This window comes from Diadema setosum, chromosome 1 (genome assembly GCF_964275005.1).
Source record: "Diadema setosum chromosome 1, eeDiaSeto1, whole genome shotgun sequence".
NCBI classification, from domain to species: domain Eukaryota; kingdom Metazoa; phylum Echinodermata; class Echinoidea; order Diadematoida; family Diadematidae; genus Diadema; species Diadema setosum.
The window spans coordinates 44,822,054-44,843,301 of record NC_092685.1 but is presented as its reverse complement, the minus strand read 5'-3'; the positions used below and the strand labels follow the sequence as shown (position 1 = coordinate 44,843,301).

General features: G+C 42.7%; 1 protein-coding gene across 1 annotated transcript in view; it reads right to left on the bottom strand.

Moving 5' to 3' along the window:
• LOC140239044 (uncharacterized) overlaps positions 1 to 19,285 on the bottom strand; it is a 41,743-nt gene extending 22,458 nt beyond the window's left edge. The window contains exons 1-11 of the mRNA XM_072318975.1: positions 18,842 to 19,285; positions 17,265 to 17,471; positions 12,474 to 16,133; positions 11,082 to 11,899; positions 10,036 to 10,142; positions 7,482 to 7,658; positions 6,453 to 7,083; positions 5,355 to 5,559; positions 4,466 to 4,585; positions 3,406 to 3,582; positions 1,018 to 1,101 (exon numbers count right to left, since the gene is read on the bottom strand). Of these exons, the coding sequence (XP_072175076.1) occupies positions 1,018 to 1,101; positions 3,406 to 3,582; positions 4,466 to 4,585; positions 5,355 to 5,559; positions 6,453 to 7,083; positions 7,482 to 7,658; positions 10,036 to 10,142; positions 11,082 to 11,899; positions 12,474 to 16,133; positions 17,265 to 17,471; positions 18,842 to 19,285 (6,630 nt within the window). The remainder of the gene's footprint in view (positions 1 to 1,017; positions 1,102 to 3,405; positions 3,583 to 4,465; positions 4,586 to 5,354; positions 5,560 to 6,452; positions 7,084 to 7,481; positions 7,659 to 10,035; positions 10,143 to 11,081; positions 11,900 to 12,473; positions 16,134 to 17,264; positions 17,472 to 18,841) is intronic.
• Positions 19,286 to 21,248: the final 1,963 nt, after the last annotated feature.

The window sequence follows — 21,248 nt, the reverse complement described above, 5'->3', positions numbered from 1 at the left end:
ATCGCGGAGTTTGCTAGGAGCATACCTTCTGTGGAAACTGTCTTGCCTCCCTTTGATCATGATAGCATTGGAAGGAAAGACTGTTTTCTCGAAACGCTGACTTCCTAAACCACTTGACAGGCCCTAATAAAATCATTGATATCTCTGCAACCGAGTACTTTTATGAGTCGTAAATATGAAATTAAAGTGGAAGAGTAAGGGTATAAATATTCAGAAAATTGTCCTCCCCCAACTTTCCAATCCTTTTGTTGTAGCATGGTATAACTCATCAACTGTTCAGGTGGCCGATTCAAATCAATATTCTATGATACTGACCAGTCTGGAGGAGGTTAGCTGCTTGTCCAATATTGAGCTTTCCTTACTCATGAAAGGTATTGTTTACCATTGGGAACAGTGATTTTAAAAATGTCTGAGTTATCACATTTGATGCATACACGTATGTGTAGGTCAGTTGTATCACAAAACAGCCTACCATACAAAAAATTTCACAATTAAGCCTAAAATATAAGGACATATCATTATTTCTCAATAGACCATAACTGTAGATGGTTTATTCTAGAAACAATTTAATTACAACTGCTGTTCACATTTGTTGTATTTAACAATACTTAATATTGATTATACAGAGTAGCATTTTGTCATTGGTTGTTTCTATCCCTAACTCACATTTTAGAACTATTTTGAAGCAATAAAGCTGGGTTTTTGTTTATAGTAAATAATACCTTCAAAATCAAACTCTTTATACCACAAGACTCTAGTCTGTAAGCTGGTACAGTGGACTCCAGTTATAACAAAATCCTCGGGACCGGCACTTTTTTTTCGTTATATCAAAATTTCATTATAACTAAACAAATAAACAATAAAAATACATAGAGTGGATAATGTTATGGCCTGAATTTTGACTTCATTGTAACCGAAATTTTGTTATAACCGTGTTTGTTATAATGGGAGTGCACTGTATACAAGTACATTAGACAAAGAATTGCTGTAGCACAGGAATCAAATAATTTTCCTTACTCTTCTGATATCCATCTCTCCTCTCCCGTGGATGTCACGTTGCACACAAACTCCCAGCTCCACCAGCAACTCCGCAATGTATACCTAGGGCAAAGAAGACACAGATGTGGGTACAAATGTGCCGAATTCGAGAGTGTACATTTAACCCTATTTTAACTGGGCTATTTGAGACCAAGTTTTTACTGGGGGGTCAATTTGACACCCCCTCCCCCCCCCCCCCCCCCCTTCAGATCTCGGCCGCCGATCACGCGATCGCCGCAAAATTTTGCCTGAAGATAGAGCTGGATGTCAACTACAAGATAACATGGTCATACAATAGATGCATATTGCCTTTCTATGTTTAGTGAATTAATTATGCAAATTTATGCATGAAATCATAATTTCACCTATAACTCGATTAAAAAGACTGAAGGATTGCTTGAGTTCCTCAAGACACATCCAACGATTTTCATGCAAAAAAATAGCACAATCAAAATTAGTTTCTTTTGTTTTTTATTGTTTTGTTAATTTCTTATATATTTTATTGTTTTTTAACCTTTTGTTTTCTATTGTTTTTTTGCCAAAATTTGTTGCAGGCACTTTTTCAAGCTTATCTACATTAAACTTGATTAATTTCAATGGTTAAAAGTTGAAATAATCTAATCTATATCAATTTTTAACAAAAAAGAAACACAATTTGCATTGGATTTGCACACGATCTCATGAATTTGAACTGTTTTCGGGTTGACATGCATATGCAAAACATTACATAACTTCAGAACGGTGTACCCGGACGTCGCAAATTTACGCGTTGTGGAATCGTAGAAAATCCAACAGATACCTCAGATGACACATAATCAGCGAGATCAAGCTGTATCCCTACAACACGCACCTTCTACCGAGGATTTGAAATTGAACCTTGAAGCCTATGTTTTTAATCGACATCAATGATATCTACATACATGATTATTTTATAATAACTATGTTTCAGGTATGCTCTCATGTTTCATGATACAATGTTGAAACTTGTGATATCATGTGCATTTTTTGTTTTCCACAGAACCACAAGTAACTTTTCTAGGTAGAATGAGCACTCTATAAGAGTTCACTACTGTATATGCTGTTATTTTCGCGTACAGATATTTTCGCGAGATGTTGTTTTTGCAAATTGACGCCGATGCTTATGTTAATGCTCTATCAACAAAGCGCATGGAAGCATTTTCGCGTGTTGTTAATTTCACAATCCAACTGTGATTCGCGAAATTCGAGAAAATTAAAGATAATATAAAGTTTTGGTATTACCTCAAAAGTTTCCCTGAATTTCCTTGTCTTAGTTTGTGTTTCAGGTTAAAGTACCTTTCATATAAGTAACACTGTGAGACTTACTCGCCCCAAAGTGCTCTCATGTCTTAGTAATCATGCAATAATGGTTTCGTACCAGAGCCGCCGCCGTACGGCGGCGAGGTAGTACACGTATTGTACGAAACCATTATTGCATGATAACTGCGACCAGCAGCGTGCAGCCCCATACGCATACTGAGTAGCTAACTGCGACCAGCAGCCCCATACGCATAGCTAAATGGGGCTTCGCATTGTAGCCTACAGGATCATGACAGATTTATTTTCGCGGGTAAATATCAACTTAAAATCCAAAAAATTCTTCAATTTGAAGACTTACCAATTAAGTTGAAGTCTTGAAAACAGGTTTCGGGCAACGTTTGGTTCTGCCAATAGTCCCTTTCTGTTCGAATTGATGACTGAATGTGACTCGGTCGAGAGGACGTTGGGAGAGCTACACTGAATTGACGGCCAGCGCATGCGCACACAAACATCTTATCCGTTCGTGGATTTGAAATTCGCATGTGATGTGTGCGTATGTGCTGGCCGTAGTAATCAGTGTATGTAGCTCTCCCAAGGTCCTCCCGACAGAGTCACATTCAGTCATCAATTTGAACAGAAAGGGACTATTGGCAGAACCAAACGTTGCCCGAAGCCTGTTTCAAGACTTCAACTTAATTGGTAAGTCTTTAAATTGAAGAATTTTTTGGATTTAAAGTTGATATTTACCCGCGATACTAAATCTGTCATGATCCTGAATGCTACAATGCGAAGCCCCATTACGCTATGCGTATGGGGCTGCTGGTCGCTACGCGTATGGGGCTGCTGGTCGCAGTTAATTGCATGATTACTAAGAAATGAGAGCACTTTGGGGCGAGTAAGTCTCACAGTGTTAGTTATTTGAAAGGTACTTTAACCTGAAACACGGAAATTCAGGGAAACTTTTGAGGCACCAAAACTTTTTATTATCTTTAAACCCTTGCGAAAACAACAGCTTATACAGTATTATCATCATCATCATCATCAATGTTAGGTCATTTTTCATACACTGATATGTCAATGCAGGCATACCTCGAAACCCTTCATCCTGGCGTAGGTCCAGAAGGGCTCAATCTTCGACGTCTTGTCGTTGATGGCGTCCACGATGATGAAGTCGAAAAAGCCGTCCTCGATGGTCTTCTTAAAGGTCTTGAGCAGGCTGACGTGGTAGATGGCCTCCATACCCTCCTCGTACTCGTACTCCTGGTACTATTTCACAGAGGAGAGGGGAGAGAATGAGACTTGTGCTACTCTCTGGTTCATAACAAACAAAACAACTTAGCGAGGTTAGCCTATTTTCAGCTTCATAGCATCAAAGGGATAAGATTTATGGTGTAAGATTAATATCATTGTGCGTAACATACTTCCAAAATGTCATCATAATGCTGACACATATTCCTCTCCCTCACAGGAGATTCTTCGACTGAGTTATTTGAAATGGCAGACCTGCCTACGTATCTGATCCAAGCTATCAAATTAGCTGGTGTATAACCGACTCAAACCGACTCTCACAATGTCATGGACAACTCAAAAATTTTACGTCTTCTGTTCCACTAACTGGTGCAAGCAAGAATGACAATCTGGACACCTCCCCCCCCCCCCCAAAAAAAAAAAAAAAAAAAAAAAAATCAACAACGAACAAATAGACAGATTAAAAATAACCAACAGCCAAAAAACAGTCTGAAGAAATATGCTCATAAACACATAATTCATATAAGTGCAGCCTTCCATGTTTGAGAATACACAATTTTGGTTAGATAACCTTCATAGTCATTCTAGTTCGATAAGACAAAATCACGGTCCATGCTCCAATGGTCTTGTCTTAGTCTAGCAAGGCTCTAATCATCAGATACTATTGTGGAATCAGTTCATTTCTTTCCTTGCAGACCAACATTAATATCTGTCCCTTACCCATGATATCACTTAATTTTTCCATGGGGAAGAATTATGCTAGCTACCAGCGATAACTGTTTTTTCGCCCACCTTTAAAGAGAGAGCTCAAAACATATATGAGAAATGAAACAGGTCCATCTGAATGGATTCTGCTGAATAAATGCCCAGTCTGCAAGGGGCAAGTCAATCTGCTTCTTACCCGTTTTTTGACCATCTTGCCCGACTCGGGATCCCTCTCCATTCTCTCCTTCTCACTCATGAAGTAGTCATCCAGACACAGCATGCGTGGGCTCGGACCCCCGTTGCCAATCTCTCTCTCCTGCATGAAGCATGGCAAAACGAATGCTTGAAAATTTACCGGTACACATCCCATTCTGAAATCGGCTGTTGAAGTACCAACATTATCAGAAATTCATTTGCTGACACAAAGCTATGTAACAGACCAGTACATATCAAAGTTTACTTGTGTAAAGGTTACTTTTACTTGAAAAATTTATACACACACAAACATACACACACTGATGGCCAAATGGCTATCTAAGTTGAAACATAGACCAATGCACATTCCAAATACAAGTCTGGACTTAATCAATAGAATTGCTGCAGCCACTGCGGCTGTGCTTGGAATTGCTTTGTCAACATATAACATCAAGACATTGACTTCTTTACTCGTGGCCTCATCTATACACATTCAAATGCCTTGCAGAATGATATTCATGTTGCAAATTTGAAAAACATCAACAATTGCATCACGACGAGAAAAGAAAAACAACTTGACTCTCACTATTGCTAACAGAAACTTTGTCCAATCTATCTCAAACAGCATTAGAAAGAAAAATCTGATCATCATACTACACTTTGAACCTCATTGAAACAACAGTGAGCATTCTTCAGAATTCCTTCAGTTAGGGCACAAGTTGTCAAATCGTGCAGATGAATAGATCAGTAACAAAAGTGTATGTTTGGAAAAGACATCAGCTAGAGTAAATTCCTGAACAGTGGCTGTGAACCAAGTCTTCTGTCAGTAGTACAAAATGCACATAATTATGAGGAAATTAGAAACTGCAACAATCTTGCTAGCATGGTACCTTGATGAGTTTAGCTATGTAGGACTTGCCACTCCCGGGCGGACCCCGAAGGATCACACAGATCTTGGGGGGACGTTTCTCCCGGTTGGGTGGATCAAGGATGTCTGTCACTGCCACCACTTCACGCTTTTTGACCTTGGTGGGCGGCGGCTGGGGTTGTTGGGGCATGTCACTGTACAAGTCCTTGTGCGGAGAGTCACGGAACCTTGATGTGAAAGTACAAAAGCAGGTGAAGAAAGACAGAGAAGCAAAAGTCACACAACTAAAATACAATGTGAAAACTTCCGCAACCCTTCCTGGGGCATACAAAATTGGGGAACTATAAAGTTGGGCGCAAATACCTTTCCAAATGGGGTGTGCGCAAACAATTCTCCCTATCGCACACAAATGTAAACATTTTGTCACTATTGGTCCGGTCCGTATGCTCGCCAATGACTGAAATGATCTTATGCACCAAAGTGCAAGAAGTGGAGGTTGAGCAGGGTCACACTTTCAGGGTTAACTTGTGCACTTCCAGTAATGCCGGGTTACTGTGCAGCAGGCATGGACAGAGTTCATATGCTGTAACTGCATCTACTTTGTCCCTTTTTTACATGACAAAAACATTGTCACTTTACAATAGAAATGCATTTTCAGAGTTAGTCAACTACAAATAGACATTCTTTTTTTCCCACATGCAGCAATTGCTGACAAAATCTACAAATCTATGGTAGTTTGGAGATAGAAAACATTGTTACAGAAAGTAAATAGTGCCACAATTGTTCGAGTTTTAACAGTAATACGCCATGGGAAAAATTCTTTCATCATTCTCTCACAATGCACCGAGGCAGTCTACATAACAAACACTAATATATGGAGATGAAATAGTTCCAAGTTCCTGCATAGACCTGGCAAAGAATGGCTTGCTCAATCTTATAAGAATTCATGTAAGAAGAATAATTCTTGGCCCTATTGATAAATGGTCATAGAGTGGACAAGATGAAGTGCTGTCATATCAAGAGAAAACTATAACACATGAGAGAGTAAAGTAGGTATGTTTTTGTGCCAGAATGCTGGCATACTGTCATGAAGACTTATGCAAACAACTGAGGAACATACATGTCATCATGACCACGTTTTCCTCTCTCCCCAGTCTGATCTCTACCAGGGCTTAGGCTTCTTCTACCCGGACTGGGCTGGTAGCTCTCCTGGGGCGGCGGTGGAGGTGCAGCAGACCACGAGGGGAAGGCAGCTGTCTCCGATGACGGTGGCGGCGGGGGCGGTGGCTTGGGTTGGTAGGACTCTGGCGCCTTCTCCTGAGGGGGCGGAGGGGGAGGGGCTTGTTGCAGGTGGGCCATCATATGCTGCATATGAGACCCCTCCTGCTGGGGCTGGTCCACACCCTGGAATGGTGTATGTGGAAACTGCTGTCGAAACTGGCTCGGCTGCTGCTGCCCACCGCCAAACATTGCCTGGTGCCCTTGCTGCTGCTGCCCCTGGTGCATGTGCATGGGATCATGCGGCTGGTGATGGTAGCTGTCCTGGTGATGGTAACTGTCCTCGTACTGCTCGTCGTGAAAATACTCATCCTGGGTTTGGGGCGCTTCCAGCGGGGCTTCGTACTGCGATACATCGGGGGGTTGGGATGGCTGGGAATACTGCTCCGCAGGTGGCATCTGGGATGCGGGCAGTAGGACCGGATCAGTTGGAGCTTCATCTTGATGCAACTGTGACACATTATCTGATTCATCTGAGGATACAAGAAACAGACATAATTTAGGAATAAAATAATCAGACCCTTACAGAAAGAAATGCTCATGCTTGCAGGATTTTCCCTGTGTTTAGTACATATGCAGTGATGTCCGAGAGGTGGCGATGAAAAGCATTCCTTAATCTGCACATCACCATACATTTGTTTTTTAATCCACAATACTGCTAATAAGAATCAAACTTCAGCGCCATCTTCTACATTGCACCGCAATGACCCTTACGATGGGACTGCAGTACTGTCACACCCTCACAAATTTCACCAAAACTTTACTTAAACCCACATACCATACCAATGACAAACAAACACAGCTTGGCAGGATGCAGCTGTGTGCACTGCTGCAGAGTTTTTTTTGGGGGGGTCACTACAGATGATCTCACCATTTAATGGTGGTAAATTCTCCACCACAGCAGCCATAGAGGACAGCATGATTTCCTGATCCTCCTCCATCAGCTCTTTGCCATTCATAATCCGGATCGAGGGATGCTGGATCTGTCCATGGTTGTAGTCCACTACATCGATCACCACTGCACTGCTGAGGAAACTTGCATTGGGCTCTGTAAGCATTTGTAGAGACAAGTGGGCAAACGCTATTGAAGAAATCCATCTGACTGACTTGGCAAATTGACCAACTTTGGTGCAGTCAGAAAACTGTAAATGCTGCTCCCAAACTTCATTGGGTTAAGTACGTCCAAGCAGACTGGTCAACTGACCACTGTGAAGCAAGATATTTTCGCATCATGAAACTTGTGCAAATTGGAGGCAACAGCCTCTTTCACTGCATAAAATTTTCACGAACTGCTAAGTCTGGCATTCAATGCATTTAGTGTAGACAAGAACTCTTGCATGCATTTTCGCAAATTTGGACATCTGCTCCTATTTCCCTTCACCCATCCCCACCATGAAAGCTACTGTCAATATTCCCACAGTCCAACTTCTCCTACCCAGCCTCCAATTATACGGATCTCTCAATTTTCCAGACAGAATCTCGCCATTATGGGGTGTGTGTTTTTTTTTTTTTCAGTCTAATAAATTATTACGGGGGATAGGGGATTCCAAACTCAGAAAAAATTCCTGCTCAAACTCCCACCAAATTACATATGATTTATTCCCAATGTAATTAACATAGATGCACATCAAATTGTCATCTACAAAAAATGCATTCAGACATTCACTACCCCCAAACCACAGCAAGAACAAAGACAGAAAACTTTTCATTAAATCAGGGCATCGTACAGGCGATCGTTCATTGAGCAAATCATCAGAAAATTCTTAATGCAGACAAGCTGACAAGGATGTGACATGTTAATGCAAAACTGATACATGCTATAGCTACCATTGGGTAGGCAGCTGTGTGTATTAACCTTTGAGTCTCCTATATCCGGCCAAATTCCTTATTCGGAGGAGCGCCGGTCCTGACATGTCTAGATAGGAGAGGTCAGACTGTACGCTCTAGAGAATTACACTTGTACTTTAAATTCAAAACTCATTGGCCCGTATTCTACTGTAGACCAAGGTCTAAACCCATTTAAGACTCACCTATGGTTTAGCTACACCCAAGGTTTAATTTTGTATTCTGCTAGCGAGGTTTAGTTAAACCAGAGTCTATTTCGGGTTTAAATTAAACCTGAAATAGACTTGGGTCAACCCACCATGGTGCCCTCTGTGGAAGAAGAAACTCTCCTTCTCTGAGTACTTTTCGCTCCACAAATCCACTTAGATTTATTATTGGCAGTGTATCAGCCACATGAGTGTGACTTTCTTGGATTGTGAATAGTTTTTACGGGTATGTCGAATAAGGGCATGTTGTATTTTTGCTTGCGACGACTCGTAAAGCACTGTACATGTACATTGTTTGTGTACGTGTGCGGCGCACATCACAAGATACATGGTAAGCGTACGATTGTACATTGTATATGCGTAGCGCTATCTCTAGCTAGCTTTGAATGCTCAGTACCAGCAGAGCCATCTTGCCGCGCTGGCCGGCGGCACGGTTGCTGTGTGCGCTGGGATGGGACATGGCTGTTTATGTCAGTCGAATCGTGAATTTGGAATGGATCGGCAATTGATCAAACCAGGACTTTGAGGTAGGAAATTGAATAAAAGCTTTTCTCTTACGGCGTGCACTTAAGCATCCGAAAGATTGTCAGTTAATAGGAATGGAAACCATTCTAAAATTTAGAAATAGGCCTACATCAACCCTGTCTCAATATTAGTCTTCTAGAAGTAGATTTTACCTACCACAACCAAACCACACTACCCTAATTTTAGATCTAACGTTAGTCCTAACGTTACAATTGTAGTCTAGCTATTCGAATAGGTTCTACGATCTAAGTTCTCGATCTAGTCTATGCCTAGATCGACCTCTTCAGGCTCTACCCTCTAGACCCCTTACATCGAGTGCTTGGTCTAGTCTTCAGGTTATTTTCATCGTAAGATCTAAACTAACGTTGTATTAGTACAGGTAGTAGTATTTGTAGATCTCGAGTCTCTTCTAAGTGTACAAGTAGTATAGACTAGTAGGCGTATCTCGTGTGTACACGCGTGTGGCCGGCTAGCTAGCTGCTGTATCCAGCCGGCCAGCCACTCGTTTCGTGCCATTGATCTGTACAATACATGCTCAGTGTGCTGGTACCCGTACCAGTCATCGTTCAGACTCAAATTAAACTCGAAATAAACCTCCTCCTGGGTAGGTTTAATTTAAACCCCGTTTAGACCACAGCTGGACTTAGTAGAATACAAACTAAACCTAGGTTTAAACCTGGGTCTAAACTGGTGGTTTAAACCCAGGTTTAAACCCCCAAAACCCACTTTTAGACCCAGGCGTGGGTTTAAACTTGGTCTAAGTTTTTAGCAGAATAAGGGCCATACATTGCAGAACAGAGAGAGAGAGAGTGGGTGTCTGTGTGTAAGCTAAGTGCAAGTATATCATACCTCTCACATCTATGTCAAAGGGAGGACGGGATGAGTCTTCATGCTCGTACTCAAATACCAGCGGTGGTAGTCTGTCTTTGTCGGGTGACAGCTCTTTCTCCACTGGTCTGTATCACAGACAGACAGACAGACAGACAAACAAATGATGCAAACATAACTTGTTTAGACTCCAGTTGCTGCTAATGAACTTTGGCTTTAATGAACTCCTGTGACTGGCCTGAAAAAAAAAATGGCATCATATTGAGTCTGTATCAGGATCCTGAATTTCCTCCACAATCATACCAGCAGGAGTTTGTTGCATAAAATGTTTAATTTGAGAAAAACTCAGGTAAGAACTAAAAAAATCAGGTAAGTATGATTCTCCCATTGATTTCACACACAAATATTTTTTGTTAAAAATGAACCCGACTTTTTCTCAGGTAAAAAGATTTATGCAACAGGCCCTAGGGACACGTCCCTTTTAGAGTAAATGCCCAGTAACATGCATAATGTATCATAACACTACTTCTTCGGTGGCATTAATTTTTCAATGCAATACAATATGAAAAGATAAACTGAACAAGCAGAAATACGATTCTTCATTCCAAGAAGCTGCATGAAATCAATGATTTTGGGATCATAAAAGATAATCTATGCAGCTCATATACTGGCCAGAAACAGTGGACCACTACATTGGGTAGACACATTCTCCAACACCTGAAGACAAAATGGCATTTCCAATGGGGTAAACTAGACTTTTTGGTGGGTTAAAAAAAAAAAAAAAAAAAACTTTCCAAACAGTGACCGTTAAGAATGCACAGTCAACAGTCTATGATATGGATGCATTATGAAAGTCGCTATATGGCAGGAAAAGGAATTTATTACATATTCAATGGATTAAGTCATAATTTTAGAATGTTAATGAGAAGAAGTGGCAGCATTTCAACCAAAACACATTCCAACTACTAGGATTTGGGTAGATGAAGTGATGAGCAACAAGTAAAATTTGTTGCATAGAATATCGTCACACTGAAGCCAAGTTCTCACGAGCACTGTTATGCACTTACTTTTCAAGAGATCGCTCAGCAGTTGAATCCCTTGGAGGATCCCGTGGTAGGCTGTACGGTTGGCCTCTGGGGACATCACTACTCTGTGGGGCTGGGCATGCTGGTGGTGGTGGTGGAGGCACACGCATCCTTGGTCTCTCAGCCTGGGGGTAATAGTTTTCTCTCCTCACAACGTATGGAGCCCTGGAGGGTTCTCCACGCTGACGCTCGTCTACGTAGCGCCTCTCCCCTAGAGGAACTTCCGACTGCTTGTCATCTGGCTGACGGACCAAAGTGTCGTAGAGTAGTTCTCGTAATTTCTCAAATGCCTCCGTGTTGGGCTGACTGGACTCTCGTGGCCGGTGATCGCGTCCCCGCGACTCTCTGCTGTACTTGTCTCGATACCTCTCTGGCCGGTCCTTCTGGCTGGAACCTAATCTGCGCCTGTCTGGTGACCTATTGCTCCTGCCTCGAGATGGTGAGCGGGAATGCTTAGACCTCCCAGGAGGAGAGCGAGAATGCTTGGACCTCCCAGGAGGAGAGCGAGAATGCTTGGACCTCCCAGGAGGGGAGCGGGAATGCCGCCTTCTGCTCGGTGACCTTGACCCCTTCCTGCCAGGCGATCGCGAGTCCCTTCTCCTTCTGGAAGGTGATCTCGAGTTCTTCCTCTTTCTGTCTGGAGACTTTGAGGCAGATCTGCGCCTACGTCTGTCTGGAGATGGCGAGTCCCTCTTTTTCCTGTCAGTTGACCTGTATCCTTTCGGTGGAGATGGAGCCGAGGCCCGCAGCGAATCATCCCGGCCTTTGCTGTCTTTCTTGACTTTGGAATCTTTGAGATCCTGGAAGATATTTCAACAGAGTGACTTAGAGAAGTGTTTGAACAGGAGAACCGGCTGAGTAAAGACTGAACATGCAGAGCTGCATTAGCTGTTTTTTAAGATAAAATTGTACCATTGTTTGTCCAAAACAATGACAAAATGAAAACATTAACTTAATGCATTTGGAAAATGGCTGTCATTGCATGTGATTGCACTGTCTCACATATCACGACTACCCAGTTAAGCATAGACTTGGACAGCCCAACTCATCTAACGAAAAGGCCAAGCTGCAATACATTGTCTATTAATGATAATAATAATAAAGAAAAAAACCTGCAAGATCAGAAGACCCTGTAGTTTTTCCTCCACATTAACAGTTTCAATTTGCTTGGACACACAAAAACAAAAATTTCAAAATCATAATGACAAAATGTAAATAAGTTTTATCTTGACCATGGTACATTTTCACACAAAATCGTACATCATGTTTACCATTTTTGGTTGGTTTTCCATGACAGATCAAATATTTGCCTCGTTAACACCGCCTTTGGTATTTGATATGCTGTATAAAATGAGTTGATTACAATTTTCATACCTTCTTTGGTTCATGCTTATGTTCCTCATCCTCCTCGTCTTCCTCTGCAGCTTTGCGATAACTCCGTAGTGTTGCCTTTGTTTCCTTGTTGAACCCGACAGTGCCTGAGGAGTTCCGTTTGAAGAGTTCACCTATTGACGCAGGAGCTGGGCCTTTGCTGGAAGAGTTCGGAGGTGGGGGCAAAGTCCGTCGATGGGTATCGCTTTCTTGAGTTTCCTCATCTGACTGTTTGAGTGACTTCACTATAATATTTATTTTCTTGTTTGTATCACTACTACTTTTAGCTGTTGGTTCGGACTTCGGCTCTGTCTTAATCTGCACTAAGCCCTTCTTTACAGAGTCTTTACTATCTTTGGCAGCAGAAGCACTACTGATAGCAGACTTATTTTTTGCTGTATTACCTTTAGTCTTTTCATGCTCTGATGCTTGCTCTAACTGCTTCTTTCGAGCCTTCTCTGATTCAAGGGTATCAAAACCAGCAAGAGGATTGCCAATCAGTGTTTGTCGTGATGACACAAACGAGCTCGAACCAAGTGAATCCTGAACCATCGCTGTTACTGGAATACAGTGTTGTGTCAATCCCCTGGTTTGCCTCGGAGGAAACAGAGGCAGGTTTTGTTTACGCTCAAACTCACTAAGCCCTGCATCATCCGGTTGATTCTCTGCTTTTGAAATGTCACTGTCTGGAGCATTTTGCTCTGCCCCTGGGGGGCTTGGGGGATCCAATCCTGGTGGGGCAACATCAGGCTTGGCAGCACTTCTTACACTATACTGAGGAGGCTCCATCCCTGGTGGAAGGGGCTCATCTTGAGCAGGGCCACGTCCACCTGCTGTGCCTATATGTTGGCCATCGATTCCAAGAGGAGCGATATCAACCCCCGGAGGTGGGTGATCTCTAGGAGGGCTACAGTATGGAGGTTTGTAAGGAGCTTCTTCACCAGGAGGATGATCATCCATGCCAGGTGGAGCAATAGGTGCTTTGAGTTTATCCCCTTCTGCACCTGGTGGAAAGTTGTCAACTCCAGGAGGACCTGTCACAGCACCTCTGCTGGGTAGACCCCTATCAATACCAGGTGGACCCCTATCAATACCTGGAGGGCCCCTATCCATACCAGGTGGACCCCTATTCATACCAGGTGGACCACTATCCATACCAGGCGGACCCCTATTCATACCAGGTGGACCCCTATCCATACTAGGTGGACCCCTTTGCATATTAGCTGGACCCCTTTCCATACCAGGTGGACCCCTATCCATACCAGGTGGACCTCTTTGCATACTAGCTGGACCACTATCCATACCAGGTGGACCTCTATCCATACCAGGTGGACCCCTTTGCATACTAGCTGGACCACTAGCCATACCAGGAGGACCCCTATCCATACCAGGTGGACCCCTATCGATACTAGGTGGACCCCTTTGCATATTAGCTGGACCACTATCCATACCAGGAGGACCTCTATCCATGCCAATTGGACCCCTATCCATACCAGGTGGACCCCTATTCATACCAGGTGGACCACTATCCATACCAGGCGGACCCCTATTCATACCAGGCGGACCCCTTTCCATACCAGGTGGACCCCTATCCATACCAGGTGGACCCCTTTGCATACTAGCTGGACCACTATCCATACCAGGCGGACCCCTTTCCATGCCAGTTGGACCCCTATCCATACCAGGTGGACCCCTATTCATACCAGGTGGACCACTATCCATACCAGGCGGACCCCTATTCATACCAGGTGGACCCCTATCCATACTAGGTGGACCCCTCTGCATATTAGCTGGACCCCTTTCCATACCAGGTGGACCCCTATCCATACCAGGTGGACCTCTTTGCATACTAGCTGGACCACTATCCATACCAGGTGGACCCCTTTGCATATTAGCTGGACCACTATCCATACCAGGAGGACCCCTTTGCATACTAGCCGGACCACTATCCATACCAGGTGGACCCCTATCCATACCAAGTGGACCCCTTTGCATACTAGCTGGACCACTATCCATACCAGGTGGACCCCTTTGCATACTAGTTTGACCACTGTCCATACCAAGAGGACCTCTATCCATACCAGGTGGACCCCTATCCATACCAGGCGGACCCCTATTCATACCAGGCGGACCCCTATCCATACCGGGCGGACCCCTATCCATACCAGGTGGACCCCTATTCATAGCAGGTGGACCCCTATCCATAGCAGGAGGACCCCTATCCATAGCAGGAGGACCCCTATCCATACCTGGTGGACCCCTATCAATACCAGGTGGACCCCTATCCATACTAGGTGGACCCCTACTCATACCAGGATCGGTATTCATACCAAGTGGTGCCCTACTGATAGGCGGACCCCCACCCATGCCTGGGTATCCTCCATCCATTGCAGGTTGAACTGGGTTCATGGCAGGTGGAACTGGGTTCATGGTAGGGGGAACTGGGTTCATTCCAGTAGGAGGTCTATTCATACCTGAAGTTCCTTCATCCACAACAGGAGGGCCTCTATTCATTCCAGGTAGACTTCCATCAACACCTGATGGACCAGCACTTACATTCCCCAGACCTCTATTCATACCTACTTGTTCTCTTTCACTATCTAGTGGTCTTCTACCCGTGCCAGATTGAATTTCATCTTTACCACGTGACACATCATTTGTACTGCTAAATCCTGGCTCTCTTTCTACTCCTATTCTCTGATTGGAGTCAGTGTGGCCCTGAGGACGCACTGGAGGTAGGCCAGCTTGTTTAGGCTCTGCAGCACTAGGAGTTGGTTTGTTTTCACCAAAGGTTTGGGCCATTTCCTCTTGGACTGACTTTTCAAGATTAGATTCCATCTTGCTCATAAATGCAAACATCTCCTTGGTTGGCATATCAGGAAACATATCTGGTTTCATATCACCAGGAAAGGGGAAGTCATCAGACTTAATGAAATCTGGAGGCATGGGAAAATCTGGAAATGGGAATGGGAAATCATCAGAACTCATACCAGCAGAAAACATATCATCAAGCTTCATATCTGGGGGGAAAGGAAAACTATCCATGTCATCAGGAAAGGGAAAATCCCCTGGAAATGGAAAGGGGAATTTTTTGCTCTTCTTAGGACCCATTTTAGTCGTATCTTTGCCACGTTCATCTGGCCCTCTCGAGCCAGGACCTTTCATGCCCTGGTCGGACCCTGTTCCAGTTGGACCCCTTGGTCCAGGACCAAAGTCCGTTCTCGCCGCGGTCCCAGGACCCATTGGTCGTGTGTCCATCCCTGGTCCCATCCCAGGCCCACTTGGTGCAGGGCCTTGTTGTGCATGAGCTGCATTCCCTCCAGGTGCAGTAGTGGTTCTCACATCTGATGTCACACTTGGTGCTGCAGAGCTGGTTCCTGTCACTTGGGGCGTGGTTCCTGGCTGCAACTGTGCCGGTGCTAGCGATACTGGGACACTGTCAGATTTTGCCTTCTTAAGTGAGTGTTCCTTGATCTTTATTTGCGTGTCCAAGGAATTAAGCATGCTCTCCATTTGAGTTTGCCATGATTTCCATTGATTCTGATACTGGTCAAATTGCTGTTTGTTTGGATGCTGCTTGTGCTGTTCCACCCACTGGTCAAACTGAGTTTTCCAATCTGTCAGCTGTTTCTCACAATTTTTCTTCTTTTCAAGCAAATCCTCCTGAATATTCAATGAAATACAAAATAAATCCAAAACAGTGAAAGTGGGACATCATCTCTTGAAATTACGCACAATAAATGAACTTGAAACTTACACACTTAAAACAATAATTTTCTACACATCTCTTCCATGTCTACTGATGGTAGGTTGATGCATTTTGTTTTGGGATTCAATAACCATGATGATGTTTATAGCGTTGCGACCACTTGACAGTTATAAGATGGCTACTTATCACTCTCGATATCCTGTCTGTAACCGCATAGTCCATTTAGACATCTAAGCTGAGTATTTACAGAACCATAAATGTACTTATATGCTAGTGAGACTGGCAGGGACACTGCTTTCATATCCTGACTGGTTTCAATAAGCCTCTCCACCTTGCATGCATGGATGATAGAAATGTACACATTCAATCTCCAGTTTTACAGGTGTGACCTTAAGGGCATAGGCAAAATAGGATAATTGCAAAAATTTCTACAACACACTGATAAAATCTTTCCAAATTATGGTTCTCATTCCCTAGAGGAACTAATTACAAAGCTGTTGGAATTCACCTATTCCTAAAAACCACTTTGACCATTTGGAATCTACAATGTGGATTTTGTGCATTCATAGCTGCCATGAAAGATATTCAACCATAGGGTATGCTCTCTGATTTAAAGGATTAGTCTGATTTTGTTTTGTTTTTTCATTTACACATAAGCATAAAATTTTACTACGTTGGTCAACTGGTCTATCAAGTAAAACTTCCAAAGATTTCCCCCTTATTCAAAACATAGCATCTGTCTGATTCTGTATATTCCTATGTAAAGAAATATCTTAAAATCAGATCACAACATAAGAAAGGGAAAATGAAATTCGATGTTATGGCACTATATGAATAACTGCCCTAGGATGGCACTGCCCTAGGATGGCAAGGGCAAGTTCAATGGATCTTTCTGTAAGGGCACAATCCCTGTGTCCCAGGACTCTACTTTAAACCTATATTTACATATCCCACCTCTCTCTGTACAAGGGTCACTCTACTAACAATGCAGCTGATACTGCAGAATACCAATATGACTCTTCCAATAAACAACATTTAAATTTCACATAATGAAGACACTTGTGCTTCTGGCTTTTCAGGCTCACCAACTTGACATTGACCAAAGCAGCCTCCTGTGCCTGGTACCACTGCTGGTACTGCTGCTGGTACACTTGCATCTGACTGTGGTAGTTCTTCCACTGCTCCTCCATGGCCTGACGTTGCTGCTCCACCTCCGCCATCTGCCGGTCGGGTGCAGTGGCCTGCCACTCTTTGGCCTTATCTTGAAGGCTCCTGAACTTTAATGCTTCCTCCTATGAACGGATGAGACACAATATTAAACAAGGCATACAAACTGTGCACGAAAATGTGCCATTTGATTTACCAGCAGTTTTGCTCTAAAGGTAGTTGCCACTAGTTGCAGCTAAATTTTGGTTGGTATCTGTAAACAGAAATGGTCATTTGAGCAGTGTCATCATAACAGCACTGTCCTGTACAACTTACACACAAATTGACTTAGAACTGTCATTGCAAGAAAACTGTGGCAACCTCAGCATCATGGTCAACCTTGGATTGCAGTGGACAACTTTATTGAAAGAGAGTACAATAATATCCCTGCCATGCAACTATGATCAATACATTTGTATCTTGATGCAGTATTCATAAATATTTACAATAGTACATTACCCACCCATCCCTCTCCCCCCTTCCCCCCCCCCCAAAAAAAAAAAAAAAAAAAAAAAATGAATGTAGATTGAGAGAAAGCAGCAGTATTGCAGCTGCAGTAGAACACAATAGGAAAATATCAAACAAAAATCAGGTAATCAATTCAAAAGTTATGAATTTTCAAAAATTTTGGTGCTTTCACAGCTTTAAAAGACTAGATTTTACACCAGTTCATGAAGTCATATGTAAATGTTACCAGCCTGTTGAGGGTATTGTGCTTTCATTGTAGTATAAACCACCGTGTACTTATGCAATTATTATTATCATTGAAGTGATTAATTATTTGTGTTAATTGTAGTATTTTGGATCATGCAGTAGTTTATGTTTAGGTATACAGTATGTAAAGCGCTTAGAGAATTTTATTGATAAGCGCTATACAAACACTGAGTCATTATTATTATTATATGTATGGACAATAAAAGAATAATAATTATTTTTCTTTATTCATGAAAGGTACATTTAACAGATTTGTTAGACATATAGTTCATTAAGGGTAATATCATTCCCCCGGACCTTTAATTCTGAAAGAAGTAAGTCAAATGCTCTTTCATTATACTATGAGTGAAAATATGTTGAATTTTCATATTTTCTTTATATTGTCATGTAGTTTTTATGCATTACATCATATTGCTGCTTTCACTCGATCCACATTTATCTTTGGTGTTGGTTTCCTTCAAGGAAGGTAAAAAAAAAAAAAAAAAAAAAAGTTAAATACCTCCAGTCTATGATCAAGAGGCCCAAATCTAGCACTGATATTTTTTCTACCTCACAAAGCTAAGCTGCTTATACAAGAATTGAATGGATACGCAGTCTAAGGCACTCATCTAACGCTTCTTCTCTGGCCTTTGATATTTTCTTGTGTGGCCTGATGTGAGATTACCGAGACTACTGAAGAGATGATCCAACAGAGGACATTATACATTTTAATTTACTCGTGCAATTTATACTATATCAATACCTGTGGATCCCTCTGCATCTGTGGCTGCTGTAGAGAATGTGGTCCTGGATCTCCAGCCATCACTAACGGTGGTGGTCCAGGAGGTCTCTCGGGTCTGGGACCAGGAGGACGGCCGTGCTGGAAGGGTGGACGTCCACCCCAGTAACCGGGATTTCCATCACCACCAGGCCGAGGCATGCCAGGTCCATGCCCAGGCATGGGCCCACCACCTGGGCCCATCATTCTTGGGCCCATCATTCTTGGTCCCATCATTTGATGAGGATTTCCACCATGAAACATCGGCCCACCAGGTCCTGGACCAGGTCCTGGACCAGGTCCACGCTGCATTACAGGCATTGGAGCATTTGGGTGAAATTGGGGATGCATTCCCATCTGAGGTGGTCCAGGAGGTCCATGTCCCATCATTTGGCCTCTCGGTGGCCCACTTCCCCAGTTGTTGTACATGTTCTTCCAGTTTCAGTGTCCACTGGTTCAGTCTAGTTCTAGTGTCCAGTTCAATTTATTCAGAGACTCTGAAAGTAGGATCCAGAAGGTAACACATTGTCAATGTCGGCGCTAGTGTACTTTTGAACCTGTTTGTCAATTGACCTCAAAACACGCACAAACTCGCTCTAAATACCCAACAGCCTCGAATATTTGCATCTGAGTGAGGTTTAAGTCCAGTAGGAAAGGAATTTTCACCGTTTTGACACTTTTCTACTTCTCGAAATAATGTTGATCGCAGCTACATATGTACTCGCTCTGCGATAACTGCGTTGCACAGGAGCAGATAGTGCACGGTGTACAAAACACGTTCACGGCAGCACGGCAGTGAGCTCTGCGTGATCTGAATGAAGCTATCTCATAGTGACCAGGGCAAGTTCTTCTATGGTGCCTTTAAAAAGATAATACTTTTTCAGCCTTTCTCTCAGCTTGTACCGAGTCGTGATACCGACTGATTTGAGGATTGGGGTTGTTCATGTTGTTTGTGTGAGGGTGTGAGTGAGTTCTGTTTTATAATACATGTATATACATTTCTTTTTCTTTTTCATTCGTAATATTGACAATGTGGAATTTATGTTGTCATAATGAAATTTGTATTATTTTGAAATTAAATAATTAGTGCATTATTGTTCATATGAAAAAGAGAGAAAAAATAAGATTGACAAAAACAAAAAAAAGCATGTGTGTACAGGTGTATGTGTATGTGTGTGTGTGTGTGTGTGTGTGTGAATGAAAGAAGATTGTGAAAAATGTGGTTATAAGACAAGGGTGAAAGAATATAAAGGGAAAGGCTAGGAAAAGGGGAAAAAGAAATGAAAGAAAAGATACACTGTATCAAAAAGTTAAAACTAGAAAAAGATGAAAAAAAAGGTTTACAAAATAGAGAGTAAACTAAAAGATGACGGAAGTAAAGAAAGAAGAGAAACTTGCATTATAAAGGAAAGCGAGAGATGGATATGTTTGAAAAGAAAAGAGGAAAGCAATTACATGTACTATAATAAAAATATAGATTGGGGAAAAAAAAGCACTATTAGGGTGTCGTATTGCGCCCTTCCTACCTTCGGACATTGCGCACTCTACCTCACAACACGCAACTCCCATAGGATGCCGTGCAAACGCGAGGTGCGCCGATTTTGGCAAGCAACTTTGAGCCGGATTTTGCCTTTATTGCATTTTCCACAGTTGATGCTGACATCAAATCCAAACAAATTTGGTATCATATGAAAGAAGAAGTTTGCCTCCATATTGCATTAGAGCACTGGTACATGAATCCACCAATGCGGCCACATGGGGTTCGCGGTGCGAAGTTGGATTGCGTGTGCATGCTGTGTGTATGTTGGACGTGTGTGTGTACTGTACTTATAGATACGGCCGCGTCTGTTGCCGTGCTACTATACTCGCTGCCCCGCTGCAAATACCCCGGTCGACAGCAATGCAACGAACGATGTTTAATACACACTGATTCCACGATTTACAAAAGGATAATGCTAAATGTCATGTGCCTTCGTGTAGACTCTATACATACAATCACAGTCACAAATTAAACACGATTGATAACATTGACTCTCGCTTTTCTCAGACAGCAAATGTGGAATTGCAGTTATTACATGAGTTAACCACGCAAACAAACAAGTTGTACGTAGAGCCACAGCTCATAAATGATCAGTCAATTCCTTCTGCAGGCCTACAGTGCAGTGTACGCGTGGAAGACACGATTAAACAGGAAACTCAACTGTGAGTACGATCGAGTAGACACGAATACCTATATTTGTTACTGACTTCAAATCGAGGTTATTTTCAAAAGATTGCTATAGCCTAGGCTCTTTTGTGATAAATGCTTGTATGAATGGTGGTAATTTGGCATCGTTTTCACGCAAGTTGCTGCTGGACGATATGCTTCCTGTGCTGGCGAGATTAGACTGCG